Here is a 20,975-nt window from a genome sequence, read left to right on the forward strand (position 1 = left end):
GGAGGAGGGCAGCCGTTAGAGGGAAACCTGTCAATCAAATTCAAACCGACCCCGCGAGGCGCCCGCTGCAGACCCGCGGAGACTCGGAGAAAACCTGTCAATCAAATTCAAACACCGCGCGAGGCGCCCGCTGCAGACCCGCGCTGACTCAGAAAAAGGGGGGGAGCCTGTCAATCAAATTCAAACACCGCGCGAGGCGCCCGCTGCGGACCCGCGCTGACTCAGAAAAAGGGGGGGAGCCTGTCAATCAAATTCAAACACCGCGCGAGGCGCCTGCCGGACCGATCCATCAAACTGTAGGCGGTTCGTTAACAACTTCAGAGTCGGGTCGAGGAGGACCAAAGCCGGGCACGCAGGCAGGTGAGGGAGTTTGGTCAGTTCAACACAAACTGATAACCCCAGCACCGGTTCGGATTATCCACGCCACCCACCGTCCTGTCCCGACTTCCTATAACCCACGCCCTCGTCAGACTGACCATAACCGATTTTTACCCCACCGCCCTCCACGGTGAGACCCTGCCCTCTGACCCCATCTCCCTCCAGGGTGAGAGCCCTGCCTTCTGACCCCACCGCCCTCCAGGGTGAGACCCTGACTTCTAACCCTACCTCTCAGGGTGAGAGCCCTGCCCTCTGGCCCCACCGCCCTCCAGGGTGAGAAACCCTGCTCTTTGACCCCACTGCCCAGTGTGAAAGCCCTGCCCTCTGACCCCACCACCTTCCAAGGTGAGAGGCCTGGCCCCATTGTCCAGGGTGAAGTTCTGCCTCCTAGCTCCACTACCCAGAGTGAGAGCCCTGCTTTCTGCCCCTACCACCCAAGGTGAGAGTGTGCCCTCTGGCCCCCTGTCCATCGTCAGTATTCCCCCCCCCCGACTCCCTCACCTATCTCCCAATGATAGAATCCTGCCCCGATGACTCCATCTTCCAAGGTTCAATCCCTGACCTCTGACCCCATTCCCGGGACAGGACCCTGCTCTCTAACCCCATTTCCTCATCTGTCACATTCTCCATTGTTCCTCTATCAGTCTTGTCCTCTAACATAATTTCCTCTCTTCCAATATGGAGGGTCCCCTCTGACCCATTTTGAACTCTGACCTCTAACTCTAGGTCCCTGGGTCAGAGTCCTGCTCTCTGATTCAACTTGCTCATATCATTCGGTTAGAGCCCTGTGTTCTTTTGTTTTCAATCCATTTCACCCCCTTTCTTTCCCCCACCCCCCACCGCCGAAGTTCTGTCACAAAGTATGTGCTAGGTGTCATTGTGCACCAGTTGCTAAAAGTAAGTAAAAAGGTAAGTAAACAGTAAAGAAGGCAAACTGTATGTTGAAGAAGATTGGTAAGGCCACACCTGAAATATTGTGTGCTATTTTGGTCTCCATATCTGAGGAAACATGTTCTTGCTGTAAAGGGAGTACAGTGAAGGTTTACCAAATTGATGCTTGGGATGGCAGGGCTGACATGAGGAGAAATTGAGTCAGTTAGCTTATGTTCTCCAGAGCTTCAAAGATTGGTAGGATGGAAGGGATCTTAGAAACATATAAAATTCTAACAGGGCTAGATACATTACATGCAGGAAGTATGTTACTGATGTTGGGGAGTCCAGAACAATGGGTCATAGTTTAAAGATAAGGGGTAAACCTTTTAGGACTGAGATGAGGAAAAATTTCTTTACCCACAGAGTGGTGAGCCTGTGAAATTCACGATCACAGAAAGTGTTTAAGGTGCAAAGATTGCGCAAAGAAGGAGTTTGATATAGCTCTTGTGGCTAAAAGAATCAAGGAGGTTGATATTGCTGTTCTGGCTAAAACGATCGGATAGGGAGAAGGCGAGATTAGGGTATTGAGCTCGATAATTTGCCATGATCATAATAAATGGCATAGATGGCTCTCGGCGTCGATGGCCTACTCCTGCTCCCATCATCTACATTTTAATGGATGTAGCTGCACCAGGTTGAAATCTAATTTTAGATATGCCTGATGCTGCTCTTGAGATGCCTTTATGATCTGTTCTTAGAAACCAAGTTGATGAGACTCTACTTTGGTCACACCTGACGTAATGCAGTTGTCTGGACATCTCAGTTTTGGAAGCATGTGCAGGCATTGGAGAGAATCATTGTGGTTCTGTTTGCCGAGCTGGGAGTTTTTGTTGCAAACGTTTCGTCCCCTTTCTAGGTGACATCCTCAGTGCTTGGGAGCCTCCTGTGAAGCGCTTCTGTGCTGATTCCTCCGGCATTTATAGTGGTCTGAATCTGCCGCTTCCGGTTGTCAGCTGCTGTCCGCTGCAGTGGCCGGTATATAGGGTTTAGGTCGCTGTGTCTGTTGATAGAATTTGTGGATGAGTGCCATGCCTCTAGGAATTCCTGGCTGTTCTCTGTTTGGCTTGCCCTATAGTAGTGGTGTCGTCCCAATCGAATTCATGTTGTTTGTCATCTGAGTGTATGGCTACTAAGGATAGCTGGTAGTGTTGTTTCATGGCTAGTTGGTGTTCATGGGTGCGGGTTGTTAGCTGTCTTCCTGTTTGTCCTATGTAGTGTTTTGTGCAGTCCTTGCATGGGATTTTGTACACTACATTGGTTTTGCTCATGCTGGGTATCGGGTTCTTTGTCCTGGTGAGTTGTTGTCTGAGCGTGGCTGTTGGTTTGCGTGCTGTTATGAGTCCTAGTGGTCGCAGTAGTCTGGCTGTGAGTTCAGAAATGCTCCTGATGTATGGTAGTGTGGCCAGTCCTTTGTGTTGTGGCATGTCCTCATTTCGTTGTCTTTCCCTTAGGCATCTGTTGATAAAATTGCGCAGTATCCGTTTTTGGTGAACACCTTGTATAGGTGTTCTTCTTCCTCTTTTTGTAGTTCTGGTGTGCTGCAGTGTGTTGTGGCCCTTTTGGTACAGAGAACACCGAACAGAGAATTCACCACAAAGGTATACAGAAGAGCCACACACACAGACCAAGTCCTGAGCTATGAAAGCAACCATCCCAACACGCACAAACGAAGTTGCATCAGGACATTCAAAAGAGCCACAATGTCCTGATGCAATGTCCTGAGGACACTACTTCAAGTCTCACCATGACAGTAGGTCAGATTTAAAATAAATTCAATTAATTAATAAAATCTGGAATTGAAAGATAGTTTCAATAATAGTGACCATGAAGCTGTAGAAAGTATTCTGGATTAGTGGTGCTGGAAGAGCACAGCAGTTCTTGCAAAAATGCCATCCCGTATTCCCAATTCCTCTGCCTCTGCTGTATCTGCTCCCAGGAGGACTAGTTCCAACATAGAACACACCAGATGGCCTCCTTCTTTAGAGACCGCAATTTCCCTTCCCATGTGGTTAAAGATGCCCTCCAACGCATCTCGTCCACATCCTGCACCTCCGCCCTCAGACCCCATCCCTCCAACCGTATAAAGGACAGAACGCCCCTGGTGCTCACCTTCCACCCTACAAACCTTCGCATAAACCAAATCATCCACCGACATTTCCGCCACCTCCAAAAAGACCCCACCACCAGGGATATATTCCCCCCCCCTTTTCGCCTTCCGCAAAGACCGTTCCCTCCGTGACTACCTGGTCAGGTCCACGTCCCCCTATAACTCACCCTCCCATCCTGGCATTTTCCCCTGCCACTGCAGGAATGTAAAATCTGTGCCCACACCTCCTCTCTCACCTCTATCCAAGGCCCTAAAGGAGCCTTCCACATCCACCAAAGTTTTACCTGCACATCCACTAATATCCTTTATTGTATCCGTTGCTCCCGATGCGGTCTCCTGTACATTGGGGAGACTGGATGCCTCCTATCAGAGTTCTTTAGGAAACATCTCCGGGACACCTGCACCAATCAACCACACCGCCCGTGGCCCAACATTTCAACTCCCCCTCCCACTCTGCCGAGAACATGGTGATCCTGGGCCTCCTTCACCGTCGCTCCCTCACCACCAGACGCCTGGAGGAAGACGCCTCATCTTCCCCCTTGGAACACTTCAACCCCAGGGCATCAATGTAGACTTCAACAGTTTCCTCATTTCCCTTTTCCCCACCTCACCCTAGTTCCAAACTTCTAGCTCAGCACTGTCCCCATGACTTGTCCAGACTTGTACTACCTGCCTATCTCCTTTTCCACCTATCCACTCCACCCTCTCCTCCCTGACCTCTCACCTTCATCCCCTCCCACACTCACCCATTGTACTCCATGCTACTTTCTCCCCACCCCCACCCTCCTCTAGCTTATCTGTCCACGCTTCAAGCTCCCTGCCTTTATTCCTGATGAAGGGGTTTTGCCCGAAACGTCGATTTCGCTGCACTCTGGATGCTGCCTGAACTGCTGTGTTCTTCCAGCACCACTAATCCAGAATCTGGTTTCCAGCATCTGCAGTCATTGTTTTTATCTGTAGTGAGTATTGTTTGTCTTAATGTCTTAGTGCCATGGGAGTCCATTATAATAGCAACATGTTTGAATCTCAAATTGCCTATAACAGAACTATAGAGAGTTGATCTAGAGTGGTTGAGAAAATATAGATAAATAAATATATTGATTCTTTGAAAGATAATGTACGGCAACATATAGAAAGATAGCAAGTTCAAATATGACATCAGAAGGACAGGTCATGTTTTACGGATTGTTTTGTTTTTTTTGTTTAGGAGTTTGCAGAACAATTACATGATGAGACAGTAAATTAATTAGCTCTGATTTTTAGGCAGGCATTTGATATTTCCATGTCAGAATTGGTTTGTGATGGTTTGGCCAATGGTACGCTTGGCCTGTAAGTTAGAAGATAGTAAATTTATGTACAACTGCAGAGAATCCAGCTGTCAATTCATACAACATCACTAACTAGTCACTACGTTATTGCTACTTGTGGATTTCTTACTTTGTGCAAGTGGACTTCAAAAGTAGTTTTTGTCTGTGAACAGACCCTGAAAGAAACCCCTGAAAGCGCAAAGGGTCATATCTAAACAGAAGTTATTTCATTGATTCATCAATTGCTTGCTAGGTGACACACATCAAAATAAGAAGAAACATTTTACCTTGGTGGAGGGATCATTGACCAGGGGCATATATTTAAGGTAAAGGGAAGGAGATTTGGAGGGTATTCGAGGGGAAAAAGTTAATGTACTGGAAATCTGAAACTCACTGCCTGTAAGGGTGATAAAGGCATAAATTTGCATAATATTTAAAAAGAATTTAGGTTTGCATTTGCATTGTCAAGGCATATAAGACAATGAACCAAATGCAGAAAAATGGCTTCAGAATAGTTAAGCAGTTGTTTTTGACTGCACAGACCCAAAGGGCCTTTATCCTGTGCTGTGGACCTCTATATTGGCACTGGATGAGAAGCTCAATGGCCTAAATGGCTTCCTGTTGTGCTATAACAATTCTAACATTCTTGAATTCTTGATGGTAATGACAGAGTGAAGGCTATGCCAGATCATGTGATTGCACATTGTGATTTAATCCAGTTCTGCTCCTGCTGGAGATCTACAGTGCCTTATGGATCTCCGGTTTTGAGTTGTTAATCTGTGCTAAATCTATTCCATTTAGCACTATGGTAGTGCTAGATAAAACGATAGATCATATCCTCTATGAAGTTGAGAACCCCATCCCTCTTCCACCAAGTAACCCTGCCATGGAAGATGTATTTGCAACAGCTGAATTGGTAAGGAAAAGGTAGATTTCCCTCTTGATTATATCATTAACTGTGTGGCAGTTAATGCTGTTCAGGACTCAAGCAAACACTGAAAATGCTGGAGAAATCATCTGTGGAAAGAGAAATGGAGTTGATATTTCAAGTTCAAATGACTTCTTCAAACAGATTTCCAACATATGCAGTACTTTGCTTTTATTTCTTTCAGGATCCAACTGCTTGGTCAACACTGGTGTTCTTTTTGCCGTTCTTGGTAATGGACATTGAAGTCTCACAGAGAATAGCTTTTGAGACTTTGACACTACTTTTTCCAATTGATGTTCAACATAAAGGAGTACTAATTCAGCAACTAAAGGAAGACGGTACATGTTAATCAACAGGAACTTTCCTTGCCCATGTTTGCCTTAATATGGGAGTCCATATTGAAGCAATGTGTTTGAATCTTAACTGCACTCTGAAATTGCCTAGTAAGCCATTCAATTGTATCAACTGCTAGAAAGGAAAAAATAATGAAAATGGATGACCACCTGGCACTGACTAAAACCAGAAACAACAATGACACAACCCTCTAACCCTGTAAAGTCTTCCTCACTAAAAACTGGGTGCTAATGCCAAAATTGACAGAACTGTCTGTCAGATTGGTCAAGAAACAGACTGACATAGCCATACTCATGGAATCTTACATTACAGGCAATGTCCAAGACAACACCATAACCGAACCTGGACATGCCCTGTGTCACTGGCAAGACAGACCGAGCAGAGGAGCAGCATAATGATGTCTAGTTGTGAGGGAGCTTCCCTAGCAGTACTCAGCATTGACTGATTCTGGACTCCATGAAAGCTCATGGTATCAGGTCAAACATGGACAAAGAAACCTGTTTGTTACCAAGTAATCTCCCAGCTGATGAATGAGTACTCCTCCATGTTGAAGCACTTGGAAGAAGCATTGAAGGTGGCAGGTGTGGAGAATGTATTCTGGATAGGGATTTCGATTCCACCACCAAGAGTTCCTTGGTAGGTCCATCACAGACTGAGCTAGATGAATTCTGTAGCTGCTGCACTGGGTTTGTGATGTTGGAATCAATAAAAGGAGGAATCTTGCTTAAACTTCGTCCTTGCCAATCTGTTTGTTTCAGAAATCTGTTCATGATGGTATCACTAAGAGTACCGCTGCACAGTCACTCTTCACATTAAGAATATCTTCCAACGGCAAGTGGCAAGAAGCATTTACACCAAACAAATGCCAGGCAAAGACTATATCTCCAATAAAAGGCAACCTAACCATGCTTCTTGACATTCAATGCAGGTATCATCAGCAAACTGCTTGTTTGGCGCCACATCTCAAGCATCCACTCCCTCCAGCAATGGCGCTGTGTAGCAGTAGTGCATACTATCTACAAGGTAGTCTGCAGGAATTTCAGCAAAGAAACATAGCATGTTCCAAACCCATGATCACTTCCACCTAGAAGAACAAGGGCAACAAATACATGGGAACACCACCATCTGTAAGTTCTCCTTCTAGCCACTCACCATTTTGATTAGGACAGTTGCTTCTCTGTTACTGGATCAAAGTCCTTGAATTCCCTCTCTAAGGGCATTGTGATTGCATCTTGATCCTTGATCTGCAGCAGTTCAAGAAGCAGCTCACCACTACCTTCTCAAGGGCAAATAGAGATGGGCAATAAATGCTGGCCAGCCAGCAACACCCACATCTCATGACTGAATTAAAAAAATATTGTGCTGCAATACAATCTCATGACCTATCATATCTCCTGATCAACCATTATCATCAAGGCAGGAGATAAGTCCTCGTTCAAAGAAGAGTGCATGCCAGTAACAATACCAGGCATTCTTTAAAAATAAAAGGTACTAACCTAGTGAAGTTACAGAACAAGACTGCAGTCATGCCAAACAGCAAAAGCTGCAAATGATAAATAGAACCAATTTCATGACCAATGGATCTGACCTAGTCTCTGTAATCCTGTCATATCTAGCTGTGAATGATCATAGAGAATTTAACAACTCACTGGAGGAGAACACTCCAGAACCTTCCCTACCCTCAAATCATGTGGGAGCCATTATTGTGCAAAATGTAAGTCTGAAGCATTGGCAACAATCTTTAGTCAGAGTGCTGATCATTCTTGGCAATCTGCAGAGGTCCTCAGCATCACAGGTGACAGTCAGTAGCCGATTGGAATCACTCCACATGATAACACATTGGATGCACTGGATACTGCAAAGGTTAAGGGCCCTGGCAGCATCTTGGCAATAGTTCTGAAGATGTGTTCTCCAAAACCTGCTGCATCCCTAGCCAAACCTTTCTGGGACAGCAGAACACTGGCATCTGCCAACCACCTGACCATGTGAAAAATTGCCCAGATATGTCCTGTATACAAAAAGTGGTTCAGATTCAATCTGGTCAAACAATGCGTGATTAGTCTTCTCTTGATCATTAGTAAAGTGATAGAAGACTTCAGGAACAGTGTTATCAAGCAGCAGTTGCTTAGCAATAACCTGCTTCCTGATGTCCAGTTTGGGTTCTGTCAGGCCCACTCAGCTCCCCTGCCCTCAGTTCAGCCTTTATTCAAACATGAACAAAAGACCTGAATTCAAGAGGTGAGGTGAGAGTGACTGCCCTTGACATCAACACCAATTTAAATGAGCGTGGCATCAAGAAGCTCTAGCAAAGATGTAGTCAATGGGAATCAGGGGAAAACTTCGCTGGTTGGAGTCATATCTGGCACAAACGAAAATAATTGTAGTTGTTGGAGGTCAGACATCTCAGCTCCAGAACATCTTTGCAGGAATTCCTCAAAGTAGTGTCCTTGGGTCAGCCATCTTCAGCTGCTTCATCAATAGCGTTCTCTCCATCATAATGTCAGAAGTGTTGTTGTACAATGTTATGGGTTAGGCCAGACCACTGAGAACATTCTTAAGCAGGCAGCTCAGACTATAACTTTGCAATTTGTTTTGGAAAATGTCAGTTAGTGAGGTTGACTGCCAGGTTAATAACAGACAAAAATTTATTCACAAAATTAAACAGAACCCCTACAGAACTCAGTCTATCCAAACTAGACTTAATTATGCTGTTCTGAATACACACAATAGTCCCAATAAGCAAGCCCCCTTAGAAACCAGTATAAATGAATAGAACAGATGCTTACAGGTTGGAGTTAGAAGGGCAGAGAGAGAGAGTTTGTTTCGACACAGCTCAGTGTTAATTCCCAACTAGTTCTGGATGAACTGAACTGCTCGTCTAGAGAGCTGACCACTCCCCTTTCATTATACAGGTCACTTCTAAACCATGACCACTTTGGCCTGAAGTCTTATCTGTTTGCATATCAACAAAAGGCCTCTCAATACTCTTTAATTTCTGTACCAAACCAGACTAATAGGCACTGACAGTGGTTTATTACCCAAATTAAAGAAACCAAGGACATAGTATCCTTGAGAAAAGGAACAGCTTTTAGAAAAATGAAACCAGCTTTGTGACAACAATAGTCAGGGAACAATGTTTACACTGTTCGTGATTCCTCATTCACTGAACTGTTCATGCCCAAATGCGACAAGATCTGGACAATTACCAGACTCAGCCTGACAGGTGACAATTAAAGTTTGTGCCACACAAATGCAAGGCAATTACCATTTTCAACAAAAGAGAGGAGAATCTGACTATCATCCCTTGACATTCTATAGTATTCCTACCACTGAATCCCCCACTATCAACACTCTATGGCTGTCCATTGACCAGTGAACTATACTGGACGTGGTGTATAAATACTATGGCTACCAGAACTGTCCAGAGGCTTGGAATCTTGCAGCAAGTAACTCATCTTCTGACTTCCCTCCAACCTCATCCCAGACCAACCCTCCAATTCGGCATGACCCTCTTGTTCTGTCCTACTTGTCCAACTTCCTTCCCACCTATCACAATTATCTCCCACCTGCATCCACCTATCACCTTCCTGCCAGCCCCACCCCCACCTACCTGTTTATCTGTCTGCACCCTTCACCCTCCATTTTCCTGATGAAGGACTTATGCCAGAAACATTGACTCTCCTGCTCCTTGAATGCTGCCTGACCTGCTGTGCTTTTCCAGCAGCACACTTTTTAATTCTGACTTCCTAAAGCCTGGCCGCCATTTTCGGGCATAAATGAAGAGTGTGATGGAATGCTCCTACTTGTCTGGGGGGGGGGGATCACAAACAACACTCAAGAAACTTGACACCATCCAGAACAAAGCAACCTACTCAATTGGCACCACAATCACAAACATTCAGTCCCTCCATCTCTGATGCTTAGTAAAACCATTTATAAAATGGCAGTAATTCACCAAGGTTCCTAAGTCAGTATGTTTCAAACCCATAACCACTACCACTCTAGAAGGACAAGGGCTGTAGATACATGGGAAAATTACTACCTGCAAGTTCCCCTCCAAGCCACTTAGCATCCGATTGGAATTTATATAATCAATCCCTTGCTTCAAAACCTTGGCACTCCCTTTTTAAAGACATTGTGGTATATTCACACCAAATGCAATGGTTCAAGAAGACATCTCACCATTACCTTCTCATGGCCCAACCAGCATGTGGCCCATCCTGTGAGTGAATAAAAGTTAAATTGAGGACTTTCAGGCCAACTCTGTCTCAGTTGTATACCACTGTTCTATCATTTCTAGCAGGTCTGCCCTGACAGTGGGACAGGACATCTACAGGATTGTTATAGTAGTGTGGTGGATATTATGTTTCAGGGGTTCTTTTCATAGAAACATAGAAATTAGGAGCAAGATTAGGGAATTAAATATTTCAAGTCTGCTTTGCCATTCAATATGATCATGGCTGATCCTCTATATCAATGCTAGATTCCTGCTTTCTCTCCATACTACTTGATATCTTTTAATATCTTAAAAAAAACCTCACTTTTTTGAATATATTCAGTGACTTGAGTTTTACCATGGGTGGCAGAGAATTCCACAGGTTCATTCCCATTTTAGCAAACAAATGTACCTTGCACTCGATCTTAAATGGCTACCATGTATCCTGAGACTGTATCCATGTAGTTCTAGACTCTCCAACAGGGGAAACGTCCTCCTTGTGTGTAGTCTGTCCGTCTCTCTTAGAATTTTGTATATTTCAGTCTGATGTCCTCTTGAGTCTAGTGAATACATGCCCAGTTGAAGCAATTTGTCCTTATATGATAGTCCTGCCATACCCTGATCAGCCTTGTGACCTCCACTGCACTCCCTCCAAAGCAAGTAGATCCTTACTTAGATAGGGAATCCAAAACTGTACACAATACTCCAAGTGATCTTGCCAAGGCCCTGTACAGCTGCAACAAGACATCCTTACTTTTGAACTCAAATCCCCTCACAACGAAAGCCAGTATGCTATTTGTCTTTCTAACTGCTTGCTGTGCCTACCTGTCTACTTTCATTGACCAGTGTACAAGGACAGACAGATCCCTTTAGACATCTACACCTCTCTATATCATTATTTAAATAATTATTCTGCCTTCTGTTTTTCACACTGAAGTGTACAACTTCATGTTTAGCCAATCTGCCATGTGTTTACCAACACACTCAGCTTGTCTAAATCACTTTGAAGTCTCCTTGCATCCTCATTCCTGCTCCTCTGTAAGCAAATTTAGAGTTCTTGGTTGTATGTCTCAGTGCTATTTGTGGGATTTTTTTTGCATGAACTGCTGTTTTCCTGCAGAATAGTCACAGCTTTCCAAAGGAAGTTATTGGGTGAACTGCTTTGAAGCATCATTGGGCTCATCTTTTGTATTTCTGTTCTGCTTATCAACACTGCTGGCAGTTTACTGGTTAGCAAAAATGAAGAAACCTTTGAGCACCATTTAGTAAATTACAATTACTTTTTTGACTATTTACATGATCCTGTTGCTCATGTTGTAGGTGTAAGATGACAACCGGTGATTTGAAGGGATCACTTCGAAAATTAGAACAAGGACTTCGTTCACTGAATTATCCTCAAGATATTGATTATAATGGGTAAGAAGCTAAAATGCAGCACTGTTATCATTTTAATGGACTAAAAGTGTAAAAGAAAGTGATCCATTTTTAAATTTATGTAAGATCTTTCACTAATCTGTCATGTAGCATTTTGCATCCAGTTGAACAGTTTTGAAGTTTAATCTCTTGAAATGTGGCAAAAACTTGAAAGGAATCATATTCCACTGACAGCAAAGAGACAATGACCTGGCAACTTCTTTTGTGCATAAATTTGGCAGGACATTGGATGACACTATTACTGCCCTTGGAATTGTTGTCTGTGGATTTCTCGTGGCTACCTGACAGGGCAAATGGAGCCCAGTTTAACATGGCATTTGAATGATGGCCCTTCTGACTGTGTAATATTGCATCAGGTGCACTAATGTGTCAGACAGGACATGCTTTCAAATTTCTAAAGTGGTTTATTTAAACTCTTATCTTGCTATGCATTAGATTCAAGTTAACATTCCTTATGTTTTGCTCCAATAGAGAGCAATAGAGAGACTGCTTGTGGCAAGCAGGTCGTGCAATGGGTATTTTACAATCTAACAAAGTTTAGACATCGCAAGTTGGTTTGATTGTTTGAATTTAATTTAGAAAGAAATCTGGAAACATAAAGCTAATATAAGCAAAAGTGACTGAAGCTGTCAGTACGTTGTAAAAGCGTAATTGGTTCTCTTATGTTTTCTTGGGAATGAAAACTTGGGATGTAGCTGCTAGACTTGGTCTGCAGCAGGTGGCGAGGGAACCAACAACAGAGAAAAAACATACTTGACCTCATCCTTACAAATCTGCTAACTGCAGATGCATCTGTCCATAACAGTATCGGTAAGAGCAACCACTGCACCGTCCTTTGGGACACGCGTCCTGCCTGCATATTGAGAATAACCTCTATCGTGTTGTGTGGCACTATCACCATGTTAAATGGGATAGATTTCGAACAGATCTAGCAACTCAAGACTAGGCATCCATAAGGCACTGTAGGCCATCAACAGCAGCAGAATTGTATTCCAGCACAATTTGTCACCTCATGGCCTACCATATCTCCCACCCAATCATTACCGTCAAGCCAGGGGATCAGTCCTAGTTCAATTTACAGTGCAGGAGGGCATGCCAAAAGCAGTATCAGGCATACCTGAAGATAAGATGTCAACCTGGTGAAGCCACCAAATAGGACTACTTAGATGCCAAAAAGCATAAATAACGAGTGATAGTGCTAAGTGATCCCATAACCAAAAGATCAGATCTAAGCTCTGCAGTGAGTGGTGGTGGGCTATTAAATAACCTACTGGAGGAGGAGGCTCCACAAATGTATTCATCCTCAATGATGAAAGAGCCAAGCACAACAGTGCAAAAGATAAGGTTGATATATTCGCAGCAATCTTAGCCAGAATTCTGAGTAAACGATCCAGCTCATCTTCCTCCAGTGGTTCCCAGCATTACAGATACCAGTCTTCAGCCAATTCGATTCATTCGACATGATATCAAGAAACGGTTGGAGGCATTGGCTATGGCAGAGGCTACAAGCTCTGACAACATTCCAGCAATAGTACTGAAGACTTGTGCTCCAGAACCTGCTGCTCTCGGAACCAAGCTGTTCCAGTACAGTTACAACATTGGCATCTACCTGACAATGTGGAAAATTGCCCAAGTATGTCCTATACATAAAAAGCAGCACCAATCCAACTCGGCAAACTACGACCTCATCAGTCTAATCTCGATCATCAGTAAAGTGATTGAAGGTGTCATCAACATTGCTATTACTCAGCAATATCCTGCTCAGTGACGCTCTGATTGGGCTCTTGTGGGCGATACGGTGGCACAGTGGTTAGCACTGCTGTCTCACAGCGCCTGAGACCCGGGTTCAATTCCCGACTCAGGCGACTGACTGTGTGGAGTATGCACGTTCTCCCCGTGTCTGCATGGGTTTCCTCCGGGTGCTCTGGTTTCCTGTGCGGGTCAGGTGAATTGGCCATGCTAAATTGCCCGTAGTGTTAGGTAAGGGGTAATGTAGGGGTATGGGTGGGTTGCGCTTCGGCGGGTCGGTGTGGACTTGTTGGGCCGAAGGGCCTGTTTCCACACTGTAAGTAATCTAATCTAATCTAATCATTCCATGAGGGCTATTCAGCTCCAGACTCATTACAGCCTTGGTTCAAACATGAACGAAAGAGATGAGGTGAGAGTGACAGCCCTTGACAGCAAGGTTGCATTCGACCAATTGTGGCATCAAGGGGGCAAACACTCTGTGAAAGGCTTTTGCCCAAAATGTCGATTTTACTGCTTCTCGGATGCTGTCTGAACTGCTGTGCTCTTCCAGCACCACTAATCCAAAATCTGGTTTCCAGTATCTGCAGTCATTGTTTTTACCTACCTGATTAGAGTCATAGCTGACAATAGCAAAATCGTTGTGGTAGTTGGAGGTGAGTCATCTCAGCTCCAGGGCATCTCTATACAAGTTTCCTCAGGATAGTGTCCCAGACACTTAATCAGCAACTTTCTCTCTACCGTAATGTCAGAAGTGGGGGTGTGTACTGATGATTGCATAATGTTCAGCACCATTCACGACTCCTCAGACACTGAAGCATTCTGTGGACAAACACAACAAGATCTGAACAATATCAGGCTTGGGTTGACAAGTGGCAAGTAACATTCGTGCCATACAAATGCAACGCTATGACTATCACCAATATGAGACAATCTAACCACCACCTCTTGACATTCAATGGTGTTACCATCATTGAATCCCCTACTATCAACAGCCTGAAAGTTATCATTGATCAGAAACTTAACTGGACTCGCCACAAAAGCACAATGGCTACAAGAGCAGGTAAGATGCAGCGAGCTACTTCCTTACTCTTGAAAGCCTGTCCACCATCCTCAAGACGCAAGTCAGGATGGAATACTCCCCACTTGCCTGGATGATTACAGACCCAGCAACACTTGAGAAGGTTGACCACCATCCAGGAAAAAGCAGCCTGCTTGTTTGGTCCTGCATCCATGAGCATCCACTCCCTCCACCACTGACAATCAGTAGCAGCAGTGTGTACTATCTACAAGATGCACTGCAGAAATTCACCAAAGATCCTCAGACAGCACCTTCCAAACCCACGACCACTTCCATCTAGAAGGACATGGGCAGCAGATAAATGGGAACACCAGCACCTTCAAGTTCTTCTCAAAGCCACTCATCATCCTGATTTGGAAATATACTGCTGTTCCTTCACTGTTGCTGGATCAAAATCCTGGAATTTCCTCTCCAGTGGCATTGTGGATCACCCCCAGAAGGTGGATTGCAGTGGTTCAAGAAGGCAGCTCACTACCACCTTCTCAAGGGCAACGATGGATGAGAAATAATGCTGGCCCAGTCAGTGATACACACATCCCACAAAAAAAATGACTAAAAAATTAAACTGCTTTACCATGTGGCCCATATGTGACGAGCATGGATAAGACCTCATTCTTGTCCTGGAAAATGATCTTATTCCATCAAATTTCTACAAAGAATCATGGACAATTATGGAAAAGCAGTGAATGTTGGCTTTGCCAGTATCATAGAGTCATAGAGATGTACAGCATGGAAACAGACACTTCGGTCCAACCCGGCCATGCTGACCAGATATCCCAACCCAATCTAGTCCCACCTGCCAGCACCCGACTCATATCCCTCCAAACCCTTCCTATTCATCTACCCATCCAAATGCCTCTTAAATGTTACAATTGTACCAGCATCCACCACTTCTTCTGGCAGTTCATTCCATCCACGTACCACCCTCTGTGAGAAAAGGTTGCCCGTAGGTCTCTTTTATACCTTTTCCCTCTCACCCTAAATTTATGTCCTCTAGTTCTGGACTCCCTGACCCCAGGGAAAAGACTTTGCCTATTTATCCTATCCATGGCCCTCATAATTTTGTAAACTCTGTAAGGCAACCCCTCAGGCTCTGATGCTCCAGAGAAAAACAGCCCCAGCCTGTTCAGCCTTTCCCTGTAGCTCAAATCCTCTAACCCTGGCAACATCCTTGTAAATCTTTTCTGAAGCCTTTCAAGTTTCACAACATCTTTCCGATAGGAAGGAGCCAGAACTGCAGGCAATATTCAAACAGTGGCCTAACCAATGTCCTGCACAGCCACAACATGACCTCCCAACTCCTGTACTCAATACTCTGACCAATAAAGGAAAGCATGCCAAATGCCTTCTTCACTATCCTATCTACCTGTGACTCCACTTTCAAGGAGCAATGAACCTGCACTCCAAGGTCTCTTTGTTCAGCAACACTCCCTAGGACCTTACCATTAAGTGTGTAAGTCCTGCTAAGATTTGTTTTCCCAAAATGTAGCACCTCGCATTTACCTGAATTAAACTCCATCTGCCACTTCTCAGCCCATTGGCCCATCTGGTCCAGATCTTGTTGTAATCTGAGGTAACCCTCTTCACTGTCCACTACACCTCCAATTTTGGTGTCATCTGCAAAGTTACTAACTGTACCTCTTATGCTCGCATCCAAATCATTTATGTAAATGACAAAAAGTAGAGGACCCAGCACCATTCCTTGTGACACTCCACTGGTTACAGGCCTCCAGTCTGAAAAACAACCCTCCACCACCACCCTCAGTCTTTTACCTTTGAGCCAGTTCTGTATCCAAATGGCTAGTTCTCCCTGTATTTCATGAGATCTAACCTTGCTAATCAGTCTCCCATGGGGAACCTTGTCGAACACCTTACTAAAGTCTATATAGATCACATCTACTGCTCTGCCCTCATCAATCCTCTTTGTTACTTTCTCATAAAACTCAATCAAGTTTGTGAGACATGATTTCCCACGCACAAAGCCATGTTGACTATTCTTAATCAGTCCTTGCCTTTCCAAATACATGTACATCCTGACCCTCAGGATTCCCTCCAACAACTTGCCCACCACTGACATCAGGCTCACTGGACTATAGTTCCCTGGCTTGCCCTTACCACCCTTCCTAAACAGTGGCATCACATTAGCCAACCTCCAGTCTTCTGGCACCTCACCTGTGACAATTGATGATACAGATATCTCAGCAAGAGGTCCAGCAATCACTTCTCTAGCTTTCCACAGAGTTCTCAGGTACACCTGATCAGGTCCTGGGGAATTTATCCAACTTTAACCGTTTCAAGGCATCCAGCACTTCCCCTCTGTAATTAGGGCATTTTGCAAAGTGTCACCATCTGTTTCCCTACAGTCTATATCTTCCATGTACTTTTCCATAGTAAATACTGACGCAAAATACTTGTTTAGTATCTCCCACAATTTCTGCGGCTCCACACAAAGGCCACCTTAGAACATAGAACAATACAGCGCAGAACAGGCCCTTCAGCCCTCGATGCTGTGCTGTCCTGTGGACGTTTCTCAGCTCGTCCCCCTACATTATCCCAAAATTATCCATGAGCTTATCTAAGGATTGTTTAAATCTCCCTAATATGGCTGAGTTGACTACCTTAGCAGGTAGGGAATTCCACGCCCTTACCACTCTCTGTGTAAAGAATTTGCCTCTGACATCAGTCTTAAATCTATCACCCCTCAATTTGTAGTTACGCCCTCTCGTACAAGCTGATGTCATCATCCTAGGAAAAAGTCTTTCTCTGTCTACCTTATCTAATTCTCTGGTCATCTTGTATGTCTCTATCAAATCCCCCTTAGCCTTCTTCTTTCCAATGAGGAAAGACCCAAGTCTCTCAGCCTTTCCTCATAAGACCTTCCCTCCAGACCAGGCAACATCCTGCTAAATCTCCTCTGCACCTTTTCCAATGCTTTCACATCCTTTTTGTAATGGGGTGACCAGAACTGTACACAGTATTCCAAGTGTGGCTTCACCAGCGTTTTGTATAGTTGCAGCATGATATTGCGGTTCTGGAACTCAATTCCTCCACCAATGAAATCTAATACACTGTATGTCTTCTTAACAGTATTGTCCATCTGGGTGGCAACTTGCAGGAATCTATGCACATGGACTCCAAGATCCCTCTGTACATCCACACTACCAAGAATCTTTCCATTGACCAAGTACTCTGCCATCCTGTTATTCTTCCCAAAGTGCATCATCTTACATTTAGCTGCATTGAACTCCATTTGCCACTGCTCAGCCCAATTCGGCAGTTTATCCAAATCCCCCTGCAACCTGTAACATTCTTCCAAACTGTCCACTACTCCACTGACTTTAGTGTCGTCTGCAAATGTATTAATCCATCCACCTATGCCTGCGTCTAAGTCATTTATAAAAATGACAAACAGCAGTGGTCCCAAAACAGATCCTTGTGGGACACCACTAGTAACTGGACTCCAGACTGAATATTTTAGATCAACCACCACTCGCTGCTTTCTTCCAGAAAGCCAGTTTCTTATCCAAACTGCTAAATCACCCTCAATTCCATGCCTCTTCATTTTCTCCATTATCCTACCATGTAGAACCTTATCAAAGGCTTTACTAAAGTCCAAGTATACCACATCAACTGCCCTACCCTCATCTACATGCTTGGTCACCTCAAAAAACTCAATGAGTTTTCTGAGACACGACCTGCCCTTGACGAAACCATGTTGACTATCTGAAATCAAATTGTTGCTTGCTAGATAATTATAAATCTTATTTCTTATAATCCTTTCCAAAACCTTTCCTACAACAGAAATAAGGCTCAAATGACAAAGCTAAAGGCTCTGCTATCTCCTCCCTAGCTTCACAGAGAATCCTTGGATAAATCCCATCCGGCCCAGGGGATTTGTCTACTTTCACTCCTTCTGGAATTGATTACACCTGTGCGTAACTAACCTCAATCCTTTCTAGTCTAATATCTCGTACCTAATTTTTCTCCTCAACAATATTCTCCTTTTCCTGAGTAAACACCGATGAGAAATGTTCATTTAGCACTTCTCTGATCTCTACACGGTCCACACTCAACTTCCCACTTCTGTCTTTGGCCTATTCCTACCCTAATCATCCTTTTATTCCTCACATACCTATAGAAAGCTTTAGGGTTCTCCTTTATTCTATTTGCTAAAGACTGCTTGTGTCCTCTCTTTGTTCTTCTTAACTCTAACCTTGCTGATCTTTGAGGGGCCCAATTTTCTCCCTAGTTACCCTTTTGTCCTTAATATATTTGTAAAAACCCTTTGGATTCTCCTTAATTCTATTTACCAAAGCTATCTCATGTCCCTTTTTTGCCCTCCTGATTTCCCTCTTAAGTATACTCCTACTGCCTTTATACTCTTCTAAGGATTCACTTGATCTATCCAGTCTATATCTTACATGTGCTTCCTTCCTTTTCTTAAACACACCCTCAATTTCTTTAGTCATCCAGCATTCCCTCTACCTACCAGCCTTTCCTTTCACGCTGACAGAATTGTACTTTCTCTGGATTCTCGTTATCTCAATTTGAACACTTCCCATTTTCCAGCCGTCCCTTTATCTGCGAACATCTGCCCCCAATCAGCTTTTGAAAGTTCTTGTCTAATAATGTCAAAATTGGCCTTTCTCTAATTTAGAACTTCAACTTTTAGATCTGGTCTTTCCTTTTCCATCACTATTTTAAATCTAATAGAATTATGGTCGCTGACCTCAAAGTGCTCTCCCACTGACACCTCAGTCACCTGCCCTACCTTATTTCCCAAGAGTAGGTCAAGTTTTGCACCTTCTCTAGTAGGTACGCCCATAATGAATTGATAACATACTGAATCAGAAAATTTTCTTGTACAGACTTAACAAATTCCTCTCCATCTAAACCCATAACACTATTGGCAGTCCCAGTCTATGTTCGGAAAGTTAAAATCCCCGACCATAATTACCTTATTATTCTTACAGATAGCTGAGATCTCCTTACAAATTTGTTTCTCAATTTCCTTTCTCAATTAGCGGGGCCTATAATTCAATCCCAATAAGGTGATCATCCCTTTCTTATTTCTCAGTTCCACCCAAATAACTTCTCTGCATATATTTCCAGGAATATCCTCCCTCAGCACAGCTCTTTCTTAATAACTCTATAATTGGCCTTACTTAATTTGAAGACTCTGGTTTGATGCCTGAGTTACTTTCCCTCAAACTGAAATTGAGATTGTACCATGTTGTGATTGCTACAAGTTAAAGGATCCTTAACTGTGTAACCCTGTTTGGGCAGCATCTGAGGAGCAGGAAAATCGACGTTTCGGGCAAAACCCTTCATCGGGAAGGTTCCCATCATTCCTGACGAAGAGCTTTTGCCCGAACCGTCGATTTTCCAGCTCCTAGATGCTGCCTGACCTGCTGTGTTTTTCCAGCACCACTATAATTTCGACTCTGATCTCCATCATCTGCAATCCTCACTTTCTCCCTGTGTAACCATGTTGTTAATCCTACCTCAAATTACTAAATCAAAAATAGCCTGTTTCTGGCTAGGTTCCGCAATGCCCTACAGCAAAAAACAATTTCTGATGCACTCTACAATTTCATCTTCCATGCACCCTTGTCCAGAATGTTTGATATGCAGATTAGTATCACGATGACAATTGTAATGACATTCTTGCTCATCTTATAGTCTGCTTTATACTTTGTACTACAGTGAGGCCTACCATTCTCACCTGTGACTTTCTACCCTTGCTATTCCTTATTTCCATCCAAACTGATTCTGCATCAGGATGCATTGCACCTCTATCATTACTCCCACTGGACTGATAACACCCCTTAGTAAGCTACCGCACCTTTTTTCCTTTTCACCTAGTCTTCTGGAATGTTAAATGCCTTTGAATATTGAGTTTCTAATCTTGGTCACTCAGCTATTACAGAGACATGATTGCATCAAGTCATATTCATTTATTTCTGTTTGTGCCATTATCTCATCCAACTTGTTACAAAAGCTACATGTTTTCAGATGAAGAATCTTAAATTTTGACTTTTCACCATTATTGCTTGTTTTAATTTCTGCTACACTGTATATATTTCCTACCTTTTCTTGTCACACTTTTATTAGCTGTCGCCTTTCCACTACCCTGCAACTCAACTCTCTCATTTCTTTTTTACATTCTAAATTTCCCTTCCATTGAACCCACTCTTCCCACTAAGCCATTTAAAGCTGTTTCTACAAACCTAGTTCCACGATTTGCCAGACACAGGTTGTAATATGACTCTCACGATGCGTATCACAATAGATCAGCTCTCTATTTGTTTCCTTCGCACTAGCATCAATGCTCCTTGAATTGGAAGCCATTTCTCCCACTCCAATCTTTGAGCCCTGCATTTACTTCTGCAAACATAGTTCCCTATGCTAATTTGTTGTGAATCCAGTAGTAATCTGGAAATTACTACCTTTGTAATTGTAGTTCTGCTTTTTAATTTAGCTTCAAGCTG

The 20,975-nt window shown here is 43.7% G+C and overlaps 1 protein-coding gene across 4 annotated transcripts in view; it reads left to right on the forward strand.

Annotated features, from left to right (window-relative positions):
• The window catches only part of cep44 (centrosomal protein 44), a 74,300-nt gene continuing 53,325 nt past the window's right edge, over window positions 1-20,975 (forward strand). For 2 of the 4 annotated variants that reach the window (XM_060842957.1, XM_060842983.1), the window contains exons 1-2: window positions 1-360; window positions 11,544-11,639. In XM_060842957.1, coding sequence (XP_060698940.1) covers window positions 11,551-11,639 — 89 coding nt within the window. In that variant the 5' untranslated portion in view covers window positions 1-360; window positions 11,544-11,550. Of the gene's footprint in view, window positions 361-5,837; window positions 5,883-7,093; window positions 7,135-11,543; window positions 11,640-20,975 lie in introns of those variants that run through there. The other 2 variants (XM_060842967.1, XM_060842974.1) reach the window with 2 other exon arrangements.

The sequence above is a fragment of the Hemiscyllium ocellatum genome, chromosome 2 (assembly GCF_020745735.1).
Source record: "Hemiscyllium ocellatum isolate sHemOce1 chromosome 2, sHemOce1.pat.X.cur, whole genome shotgun sequence".
NCBI lineage: Eukaryota > Metazoa > Chordata > Chondrichthyes > Orectolobiformes > Hemiscylliidae > Hemiscyllium > Hemiscyllium ocellatum.